Source organism: Parasteatoda tepidariorum, chromosome 1, assembly GCF_982258835.1.
Source record: "Parasteatoda tepidariorum strain Cologne lab strain chromosome 1, Ptep-v5.0, whole genome shotgun sequence".
NCBI classification, from domain to species: Eukaryota; Metazoa; Arthropoda; class Arachnida; order Araneae; family Theridiidae; genus Parasteatoda; species Parasteatoda tepidariorum.
In genome coordinates this window covers 38827505-38845604 of record NC_141755.1, presented here as the reverse complement: position 1 = coordinate 38845604, position 18100 = coordinate 38827505, and the positions used below count along the sequence as shown (strand labels likewise).

The window sequence follows — 18100 nt, the reverse complement described above, 5'->3', positions numbered from 1 at the left end:
ATAAAATGTTTCATATTTGTGACTTATTTTACAAATGTTTTATAAATATCAGTGCCATCAAAACGTTTACTAAATCAATGATTAGGACTTAAAACTTTTTTAAGATCAGAGAAGAAAATTAACAATAGAAATTCCATAATGTAAATATGTATTTCTGTTATTAATGATGTATCTTTGTAACTTCTCAGTATAGCATAGTAAAACAACTATTAGATTAGTCGCTAATGAAATATTTTTAATATAAAATTGATCATAAAATATTACCAAGCATAACTTAACAAAATCTATTTTTTTAAATTATTTTTTTGTGATATGCAATTTCTCATACAAAGCAGTTAAGAGTAATGCATGTATAATTAAAAAAAATTATTGTAAAAGTACTTATTATCTACGTCTGAAGATTTAAAATCAGTACATTTTGTATTTACATACAATAAAATAAGAATAGTATAAAGAAAAAAAATAGTAACACTTAGTCCTATTACTATTCTTTCAATAATGACTAAAATTACAATTGAAAGTTATTTAGTATTTTTCTGCGAAGCTATGAAATGAAGTAAGCAATATATAAGATAACTACAGTGCTTGGTATGTGGCCGAATTATGCATATAAGAAAAAAAATTGTTTCTTTCAGTCTATGGCTTTTTTCAGGGATGAGATTTTTCCGCTTTTTTCACTTTTATCTCTTGAATTTCAGCTTTTTATCAAAAATTCAGATTTTCTAAAAATTTCACTTTTTTTTAAATAAGTTTTCCGCTTTTTCAGAAAATTCACTGATTTTCAAAGAGAAATAGAAAATTCAAACTACATAGCTACCAATCCTTTCTCATTTTTACTTATTTTAGCTATTTTCTCTCTTTTTACACGCAGCAGATAAGATTTTCCGAATTTTTTACCCGCCCTCCAGATAGATCCGATTTTCGTAGTTCAAACGACGCTGCTTCTGACAAGCCTTTTAGAGGTCCCAAGCCTGGAATCTGCTAATATCTCGATTCTTATTTAGGGGAGAGTCGAGTAGCCCAGCCCACTGTCAATTTCATATGTATAGAATATTTTTTCAAGTCATTGGGCCATCGGACATTAATTGTTATATTAAAAAAAGATTATTTTCAAAGTTTCAAGTATTTATGCAGCTGTTAACATGGTAAACAATAGTTTTGAAAATATGTTGATTACAGTAGTCATGAAATTAAGAAAAATTGGTTGAATGTTTCAATTAAACTTCATTTTAATACTAAAAAGTAATTTTTTCTATACAAACAGCATTAAAGTATGTAGTCTTAAGTTTAATTTGCACAAAGAAAAAAGTTTTATGTGAAAAATTGTTCGAGTAATTACAAATTTACAGAAAAATTTGATTTCGGGTAGCACCACTCACATGACTGTCGGATATCACCGCCCAATTTTATATCGTCGATAAATGTACGGTTGCAAAGATTATTATTTTATTGCTTCAAATTTGAATGTTATATAAATTTTTAACAACAAATATTGATATTAAATGATAGAATTCTTTAAAAGTATATAAATATGTAATAAATAAAATAATTTTGTGATAAAAATGATAAATGAGGTTTATCTATTGTCAATACATTGGTCATTTTCATTTACACATGAAAAAACAGTCAAAAAACATAATTTTTGTAACTGGGCGGGGCTACCCGACGCATTTTGAAAAGAGCTGAAAAACATGTTTTTTTAAATTTCTATTTTTTTAAGTTAAACTATTCTTTTTTTGGTTTATTCTTTTTGCATTATTTAATTAGATGATAAAACAATAGAAGCATACACAAATATTGATTACCACTCAATATTATACAGAAATATAAGCAATACTCCTTAAGTGGGTGGGGCTACCCGACTCTCCCCTACACGATTTTAATATCAAACATAGCTTTTCATATTTGCGTGTTGCGATTCTTATTCGCGCGATTTGAATATTGTACGTTGTGATTCTTACTTACGAGATTTAAAAATCCAATATGTGATTCGTATTTACACCTTTTTAAAAACCTACATAGCGATTCGTATTCACGCAAGTTTAAAATTCAATGTCTTGATTTGCTTATGCGGTTTATAATATCAAACATTGATTTTCATATTTATACGTGATTTTAAAATAAGGCATTGGGATTCGCATTCACGCACTCTAAAAATTATGCATCATAATTCTTATTTATGCACTCTAAAAATTACGCATCATGATTGGTATTTACGCGATCTAAAAATTATGAATCGTGATTTGTATTTACGCGTTTTAAAAATTCTATATCCCAGTTTGTATTTTCTCATTTTCAAAATCGTATAGCTAGTTTCATATTCATGTGATTTCAAAATCCATAATTGTTATTCATATTCACGCAATTTTAAGATCAACTATCGCGATTCTTGTGAGAAGTAAATTTTTTTTTAATTAGTTGTTATAAAGGTGACTGATTTTCTAACGACGATTATTAGTATATGTAAGTGTTACAACATCAGAGAAACTGGAAGGGAGTATATTCAAAACTTACATTCTGTGCTTGCAAAGAAGAAAAAATAGGATTTGTTTGAAGATGGACTAATGACTAAATATAGCAAACAAAAGCAATCACTTAAAAAGGGATTTAATAATTTTTTTTTTCTTTATTTTTTTTTTTGGAAAAAGATTGAATTAACTCATCATCAAAACTTTATTTATAATTGCTGTTATTTATGCTATAAAATGCACAATTCTTATCAAATGAAAAACAATTATCTAAACAGTTGCTGATTGTCATGTAATTTTTCAAACTAAAATAGCAATTTTTGTATGTTAAGGAGTTACTGTATTTCTACTTCACTGTTATTGATATGTTTCAGAGGGCTCTAGTTAGATTAGACTATAATATGAACATAATGATTCGGTCCAATGTTAAGGTTTTTTTCCCAATATAATTTAAAAAGTAATATTACTGATATATTTGCTATAAATCACATAACAGTATTTATTAAAAGAAATGAAATATTAATGTATATTCTCAGTAGTTTTAATTTACTAAACCGGGTAGGTTTTTCAAATAATAATTGTCTCTTATGTGAACTGAGGAAAAATATAATTTCCAGCTTTATTTTTTCAATTGGTAATTTTTATTTTCACTAAATGTTAAGTATCAATGTAATCATTTATATAATAATAGATTAGTACACAATTGTATGTCAACACATTATTTATTACCTTAAACTGTCTGGAATTTACTATTAAAGGGTTGCGCTTGCGTAAAATTTACTATCGTGGAAATTCAGCTTTTTTGTCTTTTGGCTAATCTCATCCCTGTTTTTTTGAACATTTATTGTTATAGTTTTAAGTAAAAAGAAATCTAAAAAGTTGTTGAATCTTGTGAAAACTGATAAATAAATTTATAAGTTAAATAAATCTAAAAATTTATAAAATATTTTCATAGGTTTAGTATTTAGAATGGTCAATGTTAGTTAATTAAAAGAAATTTTTTAGTTTTGTAATTATGTTTTTCTTTATAAAAAAAAAGTTATAATTTGTCTTCTTCCTTATCCCCAAAGTTAGCAGGGCTAAACAATACCCATGAAACTCATGACCCGGAGGAAGTCGACCACCAAAAGTGGGTTATTCAGAATGTCCCCTGTGTCTAGACCAAGACAGTCCAGGATATGTTGGGGAGAAGCCTGCATGTTGTGGCACCTGGGGCAGTTTGGGTAGGATTTAACACTACCCTCGAAAGAAAGGGACTTAAGGTGGCCGCTGATAAGCCTGGTAAGTGCCGTCTGTTCCTTGCGATTGCACCGAATGTTGAGTGCACCTCCTGGACGGGTGCTCTGGTACCAGTGATGTTTGGGGGGTACGAGCCAGGAAACATTGATTTCTTTTTTGATGCCAGTTCCATGAAGGTGAGTGAACTTGGACTCATCAAAGTTTCTTCTGTCCCCTCCTTAGCCAGCGTGTCGGCGATGTCATTGCCCAGTACCCCAACGTGAGAAGGGATCCATTGGAGGTGGACTTCACGCAATCGTGAGAGGATTATAATTTGTCTTAAAAGACTCATTATCAATACAGCCTTATTAATACTTTTTAAAAAATTTTGTAATTACAGTTTCAATTCAAAGGAAATTAATAATCAGAGTTAAATTATTTGCTCTAATTATCATTTACCTATTATACCAGTAATTCTTCAAACTATTCTAAATTTCAGCTTGTTTAAAGCATACAATTTGCACAGCTGTAAATCCCCAGGACACTGTGGCAAAAATTCTCCATTTCATAAACAATCAGCACTATCTGAATGAGAAAAATTCATCATTTGTTATAATGTAATAAATGATTGTCAAAATATGTGTGGATTTGGGCAGAGTTAAGAAACTTCACTTTTACGACAAAAAATTATTCATACATTCTAAATTTTTCAATTGAACAAGATCAATTATTAAAGAAAGTTGCAGGGGAATAAAATGTTCTATATTTTCATAACTAAAGGTTATGAATATATCGAACATTTTATACCCCTGGAACTATGTATCAAAGTATGAGTGTATCAACCTGGGGCTTGAGCGGCTACCAGGCGCGACGGCAGGTGGTGGATAGCCGAATGTCCTGTAGCACTGACAGGATAGCCTCTGAATAACAAATAGAAGGTCGCGAACCAACTCCCGTAACCGAGGTGTTACGCGACCCGTGCCTTGGGTGAATGGCACTGCGGTTATAGTGTCTTAACGGAGCCTCTAGTTTGACTGGCGAACATCTAGAGTAATTGCCTTACCCAGTAACTCAGGCAATGCTTGGCTGACTTTCTTTACCTGAGCTTTTTATTTGAGGTAATTTATGGCTGAAAATGACAAAAATACAACTCAAATTACTGCATTTGCAGGTGAAAATCCCAAAGTAGACCTTTCTGCAAAAGAAAAGGAAACCAGGGAAAAACCAACTGAAGGAGAAAAAATGAACCCTTCATCAAAAGAGGTAGAAATGACCTCTACCCAATCAACATCTCAAGTGGGGCAGGAAGCTATTAATAGCATGACTGCCTCCATGGATGGGATCAAACTTAAAAAAAGACTATCTGGTGCACAGAAAAAGAAACTTGCCCGAGAAAAGAAGATAGCTGAAGGTACCTGGGTAGAAAAACCCAAACCAAAGCAGAGAGGCGAGAAAAGACAAAGCCAAAGGATGGAACAAGATGTAGCCCCAAAGGCTGCCAGGAAAGAAGGACCTGAAGGTATAACCTTTAAGGAAGCTCTAACGGCAGTCAAAATGGCTGTGATTCTTGAAGGACATCCTCTTGAGCGCTTATCCGAAGAACAGGCCCTAGACCTTGAGTTCTTGATAACTGAAAAAATTTCTAGAAATGAAGAGGGTTTTGTCCCCACTTTTCTTTCTTGCAGACTAGAAAATGGGGCACTTATCATCAACTGTGCAGATCTGGGGAGCTCTAAGTGGCTGGAACAGACTGTAGTTGAGTTAAACCCATGGCAGGAGCAAACTCTCTTGGTAGGAGAGGCAAGGAAACTTGTCAGAACTACTAAGATCATTGCTAAACTGCCGAAAGTCTGTAGTAAACTGGAGCCCAAAGAGGTCCTGAGAAAGATTGAGGCACAAAATGGTGGGCTTACTCCAACCGAATGGAACATACTTCATCGGAAGAATGAACCATCAGGACAGACCATCGTCCTTAGCGTGCCTGAACTGGACGCCGCAACACTTGGCAAAAGGGGATATAAATTTTATATCGGACTTCACCAAGTTCAAACCAAAGTCCTAGACAAACCTTCCAAAAACAATGGGGGTGAAGGTTCTTCAAGCCAACATCCACCACAGTAGAAGTGGCACCACAAACCTCACCAAGAAATTTCTTGATGAGGATTTTCACCTGGCCCTGATCCAAGAACCTTGGCTTGTCAGGGGAAAAATCAGTGGCCTCAAAGGAACAAAAGGTAAGCTCATTTATAATCTTAATATTGAAGCTAGAACATGTATCCTAATAGATAAAGATATTAAGGTTCTACCTCTAACAGATTTTATTCATAGGGATTTAACAGCAGTGAAAGTCAGACTCAACATAGAGGGAAGAGACCGAGAAATTGTTTTTTGCTCAGTCTACCTACCCTATGAAGAGAAGGCTCCACCTGATTAAACACTGCACAAACTCCTGCAGTTTTGTGCAGAAAACAGCTTGCAGGTAGTCCTAGGGCTGGACTGCAATGCTCACCATACTGTATGGGGCAGCACAGACACAAATAAAAGAGGTGAGTGTCTTTTAGAATTTATTCTTAATTACAATTTAGATATTTTGAACAAAGGCAATGACCCTACCTTCATAACTTCTAATCGTTCTGAAGTAATTGACATTACTATAGCAACACCGACTATTAGTAAAAATATCACGAAATGGAAAGTAGATGGGAGACCATCAGGTTCCGACCATCAAAACAACCATTTTGAAATAAACTCCAATATAAATATTGACCGCTGCTTCAGAGACCCAATGAGAACAAATTGGAAGAAATTCCAAGACGATATCATGGGACTGACTCAACTGGGAGAAAATTATATTAGAGATAATTATGATCTAGAAATTGCAGCAGAAACTCTGCAGAACGAAATTCTAGGTTCATACAATAAAAATTGCCCAATACGTACCAAAAGAGCAAAGCCCCAATGTCCTTGGTGGAACAACTCCTTGGAAACTGAAAGGGCAAATGTTAGAAAACTCTTTAATAAAGCAAAGAAACATGGTGAGTGGGACAACTATAAAAGAGCCCTCACCAACTATAACAAAAATGTCAGAAAAAGCAAACAAGAATCCTGGAGAAAGTTCTGTGAAGACGTAAATTCTATCTCTGAAGGAGCTAGACTCCAGAGAATCTTTAGAAGGGATGAACCCATAATGGTTGGCACCTTAAAGGATGAGGATGGCAACTTTGCTACCACTGGAAAAGAGATAATGGAAGTTATGGCCAAAACTCACTTTCCAGGAGCCATTGATATGGATAGCAATGAAGGACAGCATTTCATTGGATCTGTAAAAAGAATACAAAGAAATCAATGGACCTATGCTAAGAACGTTATCAATCAAAACAATGTCAGGTGGGCTATCTCCACCTTCAAACCACTTAAAAGTCCTGAACCTGATGGAATCATTCCTGTAATGATCCAAAAGGCAGGAGATCCTATCACCCCTGTGTTAACCAGAATTTACAGAGCCAGTCTGGCACTGGGACATATTCCAAAGCTATGGCAAAAGACCAGGATTGTTTACATTCCTAAACCTGGCAAAAGTAACTATGACCAGGCTAAGTCTTTCAGACCAATTAGCTTATCTTCATTCTTTCTCAAAATTATGGAGAAAATTATTGATAGGCATATTAGGGATTACCTGGGTAGCAATAACCCCTTGCATAATCTACAGTTTGCCTACCAACCTGGTAAATCTACAGAGACAGCCTTACACAAGCTAGTATCTAAGATTGAAGACACCCTGGAGAGAAAGGAAATTGCATTGGCCACCTTCCTAGATATCCAGGGTGCTTTTGATAATACCTCTCACCCATCCATCCTTAATGCCTTAAGGGAAACAGGGATAGACCAAACTTTATGTTTATGGATTAAGTCCCTACTTATGGATAGAGCCATTCAAATGAATATCTTCAACGAGACATTAGAAAAGAAAACAACCAGAGGCTGTCCACAAGGAGGTGTACTATCACCATTACTTTGGAATCTGGTTGTAAATAGCCTAATAAAACATCTAAATAATATAGGCTACTATACCCAGGGATATGCGGATGACATTGTCATACTCATCCTTGGCAAAGATTTTCACATAACTTGCCAACTTATGCAAAACGCTCTAAGTTATGTAAGCAAATGGTGCAGGGAGAGGAATCTGGACATAAATCCACAGAAGACCAATCTAGTACCATTCACTCGTAAAATAAAAAGGGAAGGCTTTTTTATCCCAAAACTTTTTAACGTTGAAATCAATATTGCCTCTGAGGTGAAATTTTTAGGCTTAATTCTTGACCAAAAACTCACCTGGAATAAACATGTTGATTACAAAATCAATCAAGCAAAAAAATGCATAATGATGTGCAGACGCATGCTTGGTAAAAACTGGGGTTTACAACCAAAAATGATGTTTTGGATGTACACAGCAATTGTCAGGCCTGCTTTCACATATGCTTCAGTGATATGGTGGTGTAAAGTGGAACAGAAAACTGTGAAGGACAAGCTGGGAAGTCTGCAAAGACTGGCCTGCTTGTGTATCACAGGTGCAATGTCCACGGCCCCTACCAGAGCACTTGAGGCAATTCTGGACCTGACTCCTTTAGATATCTTCATGTGCAGCTCTGCCAGAATGACTGCATATAGAATGAAATTGCAATATCAATGGTATGACAGGCCCTCTTCTGGAGGTCATACCAGTATTACTAAGAAAATTTACCATCAAACTCTCCTTATGCCTTCTGACTGCATGGAGAGAAAGTACGTGTTTGAAAGACCATTTGAAGTAGTTTTTCCTACCAGAGAAGAATGGGATAACAACACGATCGATACAAAAAATGATGATCTAATCTGGTATACCGATGGATCAAAGAAAGGTAACCTCTCAGGACTGGGTGTCTGTGGCTTGTCACCAAGATTCAACCTTTTTGAAGGTCTTGGGGAGTATGCTACTGTCTTTCAGGCGGAGGTACTTGCTATCGTAAACTGTCTGCAGATAAATATTAAGAAAGGCTACCATGGTAAGCGGATTCTTATTTTCAGCGACAGTCAAGCAGCCTTGATGGCTCTTTACTCATTTCAAGTTAAATCAAAAATTGTTATGGAATGCAAGAATCTCCTAATAGAACTGGCAAAAAGGAATAAAATCATTCTTATTTGGGTACCAGGGCATATGGGAATTGATGGTAATGAAAGAGCTGATGAACTCGCAAAACAGGAATCCTCTTTCAATCCAATCGGAACGGAACCCTTCTGTGGAATCAATATGAAGACTACAAAGAAGGCCGTCCTAAAAGTCTGACCATAAGTCCTAAAGGCCATATCTGACAAGCTCAAGCAAAGAAGAAGATGAGTGTATCAAAATTCATATTTTCAAAAGTTGCATAAAAGTTTTGTCAAGCTGTAAAATTTACTTTTTCTTAAGTAATCTAAGATTCTGATTGGTAACTTCTGCATTCGAAGAACTTTTGTTTCAATGCATTTGAAGAAAGTAGAGGGGAAAACCCACTGTGACTTAGTTTTGAAAAGTTATCAGATAAAAACAAAAATGTAGGCGACAACATTAATTATGCTTAACCAGTTGTTGGTGCAAACATAAAGTTAAAAACTGTAAAAAATAAGCAGTAAAACAATTCTGTTCAATTTTTCACTTCAAGATAAGTTGCTCTGTAAAATGAAAATGTCTTATCTGTAAAGAGAATGCAAATCATAGATATTTGGTACGAATCGAAATAACAATCGAGTTTATTCATACTGTTGTAATGTGAAATACTTAACAAATAGGTGATGGCTGTTTATAGAAATACAGACTTCTACCCCAGAACTTAACTGAAAAATAACTATTATTGGTCATCAACAACCCCGTTTTGAAGAATCTAAATTGTTTGTTGTTAATTGTTGAATTAATTGTTTTGAAGAACCATCAATGTTAAAATTGCTAGAGTATTTAATAAAAAAAATTAAAAAAGGGGTCTAGTTTGCATTCATTCTTATTTACTACAAAAGAGTAACTTACTACTAAAATTTGGGGCAAGTAACTTCATCCCCAATCCTCGCATCAAAACACTAGTGAGATAAAATTGGAAAGCTTTTCTCCCCTACATAACTTGCCGATTAGGACTCATTTTATTGCACAATATTAGTTTTCAAATAAGTATTTTTTGTACTCTTAGCTGTAAAAAATCAAATACAAAATATTTATATAATAAACAGTTAATATGATGCATAAAAGCATTTGAACTTACATTAAAATATTTGAAAATCCCCATTGTTTTTAATTTTTGAACCAGTAAAACAGTCTAGTTTTTCTAATTCTAATCTTGCAATAATTTTTTAAAAATGTTCTAAATTATTCATCTTAAACTCGTGGGAATTATTATGATAGCTTATTTGAAATATTTAGAAGACTTTTTTTTAATCAATTCATATTTGTGAGTGTTTTGCAATGTCAAAAAAAAAAATGTTAATGTATTTAAAAATGATTTAATTTATCAGCATTTACATTTGAGCAGTTTTAGATTTTGATAGTTCTCAGGCTCTTTCCATTAAGGTCTAAAATTTTATATTTTACAAGTAATACAAGCTTTCATTTTACATCAAAATTCTTAATGAAAAATAATCTTCATAAGATGTTATAAAATTTGGTTTAAGGATTTTTCATATTGTTTGAGTCAGAAAAAAAATTATGAATACCTACTTTAGAAGCTGAAAGGAAAAGTATATCTTTTTTCAACAAAGTTATTCTTAATTAAGTTCTTTAGAACAGATTATTTTTTAAAATTATGATCAAAATTTAGTTATAGCTTAGCTATAGCTGTTGAAGTTGCGGTTCCAACAATATGAAATTATCAAATTACTGGTATCAAATTTTTGTCCTGATTTTTTTTCATTCAATTATTTAAGACCAGTTATCCAATTTATTAAAAGCAAATAGAAAGAATAACAACTTTACTGTCTTGGTCTGGACAAAGGGGACATTCAGAATAACTCACTTTTAGTGGTCAACTTCCTCCAGGTCATGAATTTCATGGACATTGTCTAGCCCTGCTAACTTTGGGGATAAGGAAGAAGAAGATAACAACTTTAAATGCTTGCATTAGTTTTTAATATTAAGAAAGTGGACAAGATTTGAAAATTCTTTATTTGTATATTTACACAACAAACAAAAAGAATGAAAAACAACTATACTTTAAAATACTAATTTAAGGTATAAAAAAATCGAAACAAATTTAAGTTATTATTCCTTTTTACAATTTGACCCTTCAAATGACAAGAAATATTAATTCTAACTACACTCTTTCATATTCTTTACATTTATCACAACTCTAGTATTCCAAACAGGATAGGAAAATAGTTTTCATTTATAATTACATTCATAACTACCAATTGAAGGGTGACATCAATACTAAATTTATTAAAATTTCAATAAACTTAACTGCTCTTAACAATAATATTTGTATCATAAGACACTATGAAAATAAATTTATTTACATCCTTATTACATTAATCTTATATGGAATAAGTTAATTTTCTCACTTTCTTCCACAAATGATATAATTTTCAGAAGCTCAATTGCAACGTATGATAACTCATTAAATATGTAACAAATCAAGAAAAATGATACAGATATAACAGAAAATCATAATTTTCAAAATTTCGATTACAAGTTATAAGAATTCTTTAACAGTCTAACAAATAAAGAATACAGCCATACTAAACTGAATTAGAAGCTGAATTGCAACATATGTTAATTAAATTTAAAATCAATCAAGATTAAAAACCTCAACTTAATACCCAAAGAGACTTTTAAATATTTTCTAATAATATTCAAAAGACTTAAGGGACATATCTCTGAATAAATAACACGTTAACCATACATATAAACTCTTTTACTTAAATTTTAAAATAATGCTTTTAAAACATTTATATCTTAAGTCAATATTATATCTATTTTGTAGTTTTATTATATTTCTATTATATAATTTTTATGCTATGTTTTGCTTAAATTTATTAATAAGCACCTCAAAAACAAATCAGCCTTAAGAACTTATTTAGTCTTTATATCTAATGTTACAAAATTTTAATTTGTAGCTTTAGCTAAATATTTTATATCCTACTCTTTCAAATTATTCTGAGAAACAAAAGTTGTTGTTTTTTAAAGTGCTGGGATTAATTTCTAGAATGATAAATTTCAAACTATACTGCTATTTGAATTTCAAAAACAGCTTATTATACACACCAAAATTCACTATTAACATTTAAAAAAAAATGATAACATTATACGATTACTTTAACGCTGAGTACGAAGAGAGTTCTAAAAAGAAATAATACAAACCATAGAGAAATAATAAATTAATGCTTATTTAAAACAGTAACAGTTAAGTTTAAACTATTAAGTACAATGGAATGTTTACTTTCATAAAACACAAAACAAGTGAAAAATAGTACATTCTTTTAGAAAGGTTATATTAAGAGAAAAATTTATAACACATAAAATATTATAAGTTGAGGGTAAGCAAAAACTTCACAAGAATTGTAAAGCAAAATATTTTATATCCATATTTAAGATGTAGAGTACTCTATATGGGAAACATAAATATAAATTTGCATGGAACTCTATAAAAAAATAAAGAAAATTTCCATAAAGGCAAGAAAAAAAAGATCAAATTTAATAATGAAAAAATTATTTAGATTTCTAAATGGCACTGCATGGTGATTTAAAGACAATATATTTAAATATACGATTGAGAAAATATCACATAAAAATCATTAGGGAGAAAAAGTGTGAATGTATATATTTTTAACTTCAGAATACAAAAAGAAGCTTTCATTTTGAATTATTGAGGGACGAAAAAATAGATTACACATGAAAACAATATGCTGCAATTTAGTGAGGAATTATATTAAAAATGATTTGAAATCACTAGAAACAAGTTTACAAATAGCAATTAAATTTTTTTTTGATTAGTAACATGACTAAATTCTATAGTTTGAAAGAATATGCCAAGTATTTTTAAATAAATAATTTCTACCTTAACAACAGTCAAGAAAAAAAAAAGCAATAACAAACTCATTAAGCGATTGCTAAGAAACTATATCATTTAATCAGCTCATACAAAGCTTGATTTTTAAAAATAACATTCAAATAATTATCCATCTTTAGGATAAAACATTAAATACTAAGGCAGAAAATAGTATTTAAGTACTCTTCAAATATTTTTTAATAAGTTCCAATTTTAGGAAACATGTGCTTTGACATATGTAGTACATTTTGGCACAGGATAAATACTTAGAAAAATGGAAGTTTCATTAAAGTTATATTTATAGAAAAAAATTAAATTACAAAAAAAAATGTAACAAATATAAAGTGTATTTTGATCAAATGACTAGCATGAAGGAGCATGCATTACTGAAACAATAAGACAGATTAAATGTAACGCAATAAATACTTGATATGAATCGGAAATAGTGAATATAAACTCTTAAATGTAAAATATCAGTCTAAAAGACAAAATGTCACACTGAACAATTCTGTTTACTACTAAATTCTAAAACACAAAACCTGAAATCAGGAAAAGTTAAAATGAACTAGTAATCCAAGAGATTTTCAAATAATATTATTATGGAAAGACACTAATGAAATAGTCGAAATATGTCGTTGTAGATAGATTCTAAAAGCCAGAATATAAAACAGAATTATTTTTAACACATAAAAACAAGAAAGTTGTATTATAATCAGAAAATAATCGGGGCACGTAAATCACAATTAAAATTTCACCAAAAAAAGGGGTATTTGTAGATCATTTATAGACCATTATTGCTGCAGAAGTTGGACATAGTTAGAAGGGAATAAGCCTATTTGACCTCTACACTCTCCACGCCACCACCCTTCATCAATCTAGAAAAATTAAATAAAGATTGAGAATAGCACCAGTCAAATAGGTTACAGAACAATAAATTCTAAATGTAAAACTGAAACATAAAGAGTCATTCATAAAATGTATGCATACATATGTGTGTATATATATATATACAAATAAATAAATACAAGAAAACACGAAGAAAGTTAAGAAAAACAATAAGTTTCATTTATTGCGCATCAGCTGCAAGCTGCAAGTAAACAGAACTCATTAGATAAGTTCAAAATGAAGATAAAAGAAAGAAAAATTATAGACATATGAAAAAGGGGGGAGGGGAAATAATACTTAAAAAAATAACAAACAGTTTTTAAAAAAAAGGATGAAATTTTATTTGAAAAAACCGGAAAAAAATGATATAATCTTTTCATCAACCCACACGATTATATCCGCAAAAAAGAACACTTTCTGATATTAATTAATATTGTATTAATATATTTTGCTTTAGCTATATTGATACAATATCAGAAAGCACTCTTTTTTGCGGATATAATCGTGAGGGCTGATGAAAAGATTATAATTTTTTTTCCGGTTTTTTTAAATAAAATTTCATCCTTTTTTCTTTCTTTTTTTAAACTCTAGATTGTTATTTTTTTACTTATTATTCCCCCCACCCTTTCTTTCTCATTTTTCTTTCTTTTATCTTCATTTTGAACTTATAATATATATATATATATATATATATATATATATATATATATATATATATATATATATATATATACAGTCAAACCCGCATAAAGGAATACCATTGGTTCCAGCCAACACTATTCAATTAAGTGAGTTATTTGATTAAAAGGAGAGTGCATTGTTCAAATTTAGCATAGTGTTTTGTCTTATAAATAAACTCAATTTTATGATCAATTAAACAATTATAATTTAAGCTATCTGTATTAGTATAAGATATAAATATCATTTAAAGTTACATAAAAATAAATTTATGCTAATGAAAAAAATAATACAAGTACTATAATATTTGGTTCGTTTCAAAAAAGTCTGTATTTGAAGACTGTTTTTATACCCATTTAATTCGTTAATTTTCCAAAATTTGATTTTCGCTTCCTTTTTTACTAAGACTTTCATTACTTGCGTATTCCTTTCAGAAAAAAAAATTTTCTTTCTTCTTTGAAATTTGAGAAATTTTAATTCTTATCTTAACTATATTCTTATCTTCTTAACTGAAAATTCCATGCTAGCTGGTGAAACATTTCTTAAAAATAAACAGATTTTTTTTTTTATTTCAGTACTTCTTCATGCAATTAAGTTAAGGCTGGAAGCAACTAATATTCATATAACATTAGTTTCATATAAAATGATTTGGTTCCACTAAATTTTATTCTTATAAGCGGGTTATTCGATTATCTGATATGCAATTAAGTGGGGATAAATGTATACACACACAATGAGACCCTGATTTTAAGGTGAACTAATGTCAAAAAACGCATGAAGCGAGAAAACGTAAAATGAGAGTAAAAAATATAAGCAAATTTTCCAAAAATTGACTCTTATGAGATGATTAGTAGAAAAAATTTGTAGTCTTTACTTGTTTTTGCTTTACATTTACTAATAAATATTGTTTCAGTGTTTTTACGCATTGAAGGTCTTGATCGGATTTTTACACCCCTTAATCACTATCATCGGAAGCATGCATTAAATCAGATATTGAAAAGTAATGGGGACGTGTAATATCTTCAGTCACGCCATTTTATTCTAAAGGGCCACTGTTCTAATTGTTCACCGGGAAGACTGCTTTATTAAAGCCATTGGTCGACACTGTCTAACACAGTAGAAATCGAATTCAGAGCTTCCAAAACATTTTTTTTTTTTTTTTTGCTTTAGACTCATCTTGCAAGTCACCTTAATAAAGAGAAGTAAAAGAATACCTAACCGGTTCATTCATGTAACATTCTTTAAATAACAGGGTTCCCATGGTCCTTACTTTTGGTTCAAGGTTTTTAAAAGTTCCGACACGCCGCCAGATGGCGATGACTGATCACCAGACAATAGTAAACGTTGAGACAATGATCTGGTAACGAGAGTCACATACGATGAATATGTACTAAGAGAAGAGACGTTCTTCTCCCTGCTATTTTTCTATAAGTGTTTTTTTTTTGTTCTTACTTTACATATGTTACATTAAATCTGTTTAGTTATCTAGAAAGTGTTTTATTTATCACTTCATATTAACATATATATACTAAATAGCAGAAATTTATTTGTGAATTTTGTTTTTGATTAATAAATCCTTTAAGAATAATAATAAGTATCTATTAATAAGTATCTGAGAATAATCTTTTTTCTTTTTAAATTTACACAATGCATTACTTATAATTACTGTATTAAATCAGTGCAAAATTGTCTTACATTTTTCCTGAAATGTTAAAATTCTAAATAGCTGGGTTTTTTTTTAATAAAGTTAATAAACTTATAAATGTGAACAACAAAAAAAAAACTTTAAGATCAGCAGACATGTTACATACAGTTTTTAAACAGAAAATAAATGTTGGTTTTCAAAACATGAATATTATTTTTTATGATTTAAAGTCACTGTTTTTATCATTTAAAATAGGAAATCCACAACAAAACATTCAAAACTTACTTCTGTCTGCTTTAAAAAAAGTTTAATAATTTGATGAATCTTGGAAAAAAAATTTTCAGCATCAACTATATTTAAAACATTTTTAACTGATAAGGTAAATCATGTAATTGAAAGAATAACAGAAGCGTATTTTTAATGCAAATACATTAAAAATTACAGATTAGCTTTTTTTCCACATCAATTAAATACATTTTTTGTTAAAAATTAGTAATAAGTGATTTGATCAAAAGATCAAAAAAAATATGTATATAATTTTCTGGTAATCAGAATTTTAGAATCGCATGCTTTTTTTAATTACATTTATAAATAAATTCAATGTTAAACATCTGGATAACTGGATGGAAAATCTAGATAAAAACAAAAACAAAAGTCATTCTTAATTTTTAAATGAAAAATTTAATGCTAAAAATCTTAATTTAGCTTCTTCACAATGCTGTATTTTTAGAAAAAGTGATAAAAGAATAACGTTCATAAGAAATGCTCCTTAAAAAATGATGTGTCATAATAAGAATGATGATAAAAAGAAAAGCAAAAGAGAAACCGAAAAAAAATTGTTTTTAGTTCTTGGAATATAACTTTAATGTTGAAAATCAAAGTTTTCTATGCTACCGGCTATTGTCTTACAGTACCGGGGTAAAATTGCACGAAAATAATAAATTCTATCAGAAATACTCCATTAAAATTCCGTGATACAATAATAATAGCAAAAACTAAACAAAAAAACAAACAAAAAAAACATTTTTAATTCTTAAAACAAAGCTTTGAAAAAACTACGAAATTGGCTTGCCTGAAAATACTTTTAAAAAAATCAGCAGTTCAAAACTCGTTGTTCAGTATAAAGAAATCTAATTTCAATTCCTTAAAATTTGCTTTTCCATTTGTTTTTCAGAATATAAACTTGCAAGCCATGTACAAGTTTTAGAACTTAAATATGTGTAAAAACTATTTATAATGTTATGCATTAAGTAATACAGTGAATTGCTGAAAATAATTAAGTTGTAATATGGCCAGTGATAATTATTATATGAGTGTATTTTATTCATTTTCATTGCTAAGCACTTTCATTAAACTGCAATTTTATGACACTTTAATTTCTAATAACCCCCTTCAAACTGAGATTGGTTAGCAGAATGGTTTTGTTTTTGAGATTGGAAAGCAGCGCCACAGCTGCATGGATAGCTACTCCCCTCGACCAGATATGATTTTACACAACGGTCTGCAACCAATAAGCAGAGACCATTAACAGCGCAATCGCAAAAGTTGGGACCTCAGAAATTTTTTACCTATCCATTCATTCAGATAGTTTTTTGCCTGCCTGGATGCTATAAGTGAAGAACGAGCTCTTGCCAAAGGGTGGCATTGTAAATTCTCCCGTGAGGAACATTGTCGAATACAGATATATATTTTTCTTTAATATAATATTTCCTTCACCCATAAATTTAACCTAGAAGTGCCTGGTTTAAATTAATATTATGTTTAAATTATATATGTCTTGATTTTTCAATAATTGCAATGAGCAGAAAACCTTTTACTAAATTGTTAAAACTATATAATCAAGAGCCTTTTTATCAGAAAATAAATTTTGAAACTGTAATAATGTTGACCACTATTTTAGTACGAATTAACTTTGCAAATTAATTCTTTGTAATATTAATCTCCCTTTTTCTTCCTAGTTTTTAGGTTAACATCCTGGTTTTTAACTTAGGATGTTAACCTAAACATCCTAAGGTTAAACATCTCAGTTTTTAACTTAGTTTAAATCTATATGATTTAAAGCGACATGATACCTAAGTTCAAATCTATAGGATCGCAATGTTATCTACACGATCGCAATACAATAATAGATACAACAATAATAATGTATAGTAAAAAAT

General features: G+C 30.4%; 1 protein-coding gene across 9 annotated transcripts in view; it reads right to left on the bottom strand.

Moving 5' to 3' along the window:
• Nucleotides 1–10833: 10833 nt before the first annotated feature.
• The window catches only part of Cortactin (cortactin), a 30100-nt gene continuing 22833 nt past the window's right edge, over nt 10834–18100 (bottom strand). For all 9 annotated transcript variants that reach the window (XM_087162024.1, XM_087162030.1, XM_087162029.1 and 6 more), the window contains one exon: nt 10834–13608. In XM_087162024.1, coding sequence (XP_087018150.1) covers nt 13525–13608 — 84 coding nt within the window. In that variant the 3' untranslated portion in view covers nt 10834–13524. The remainder of the gene's footprint in view (nt 13609–18100) is intronic.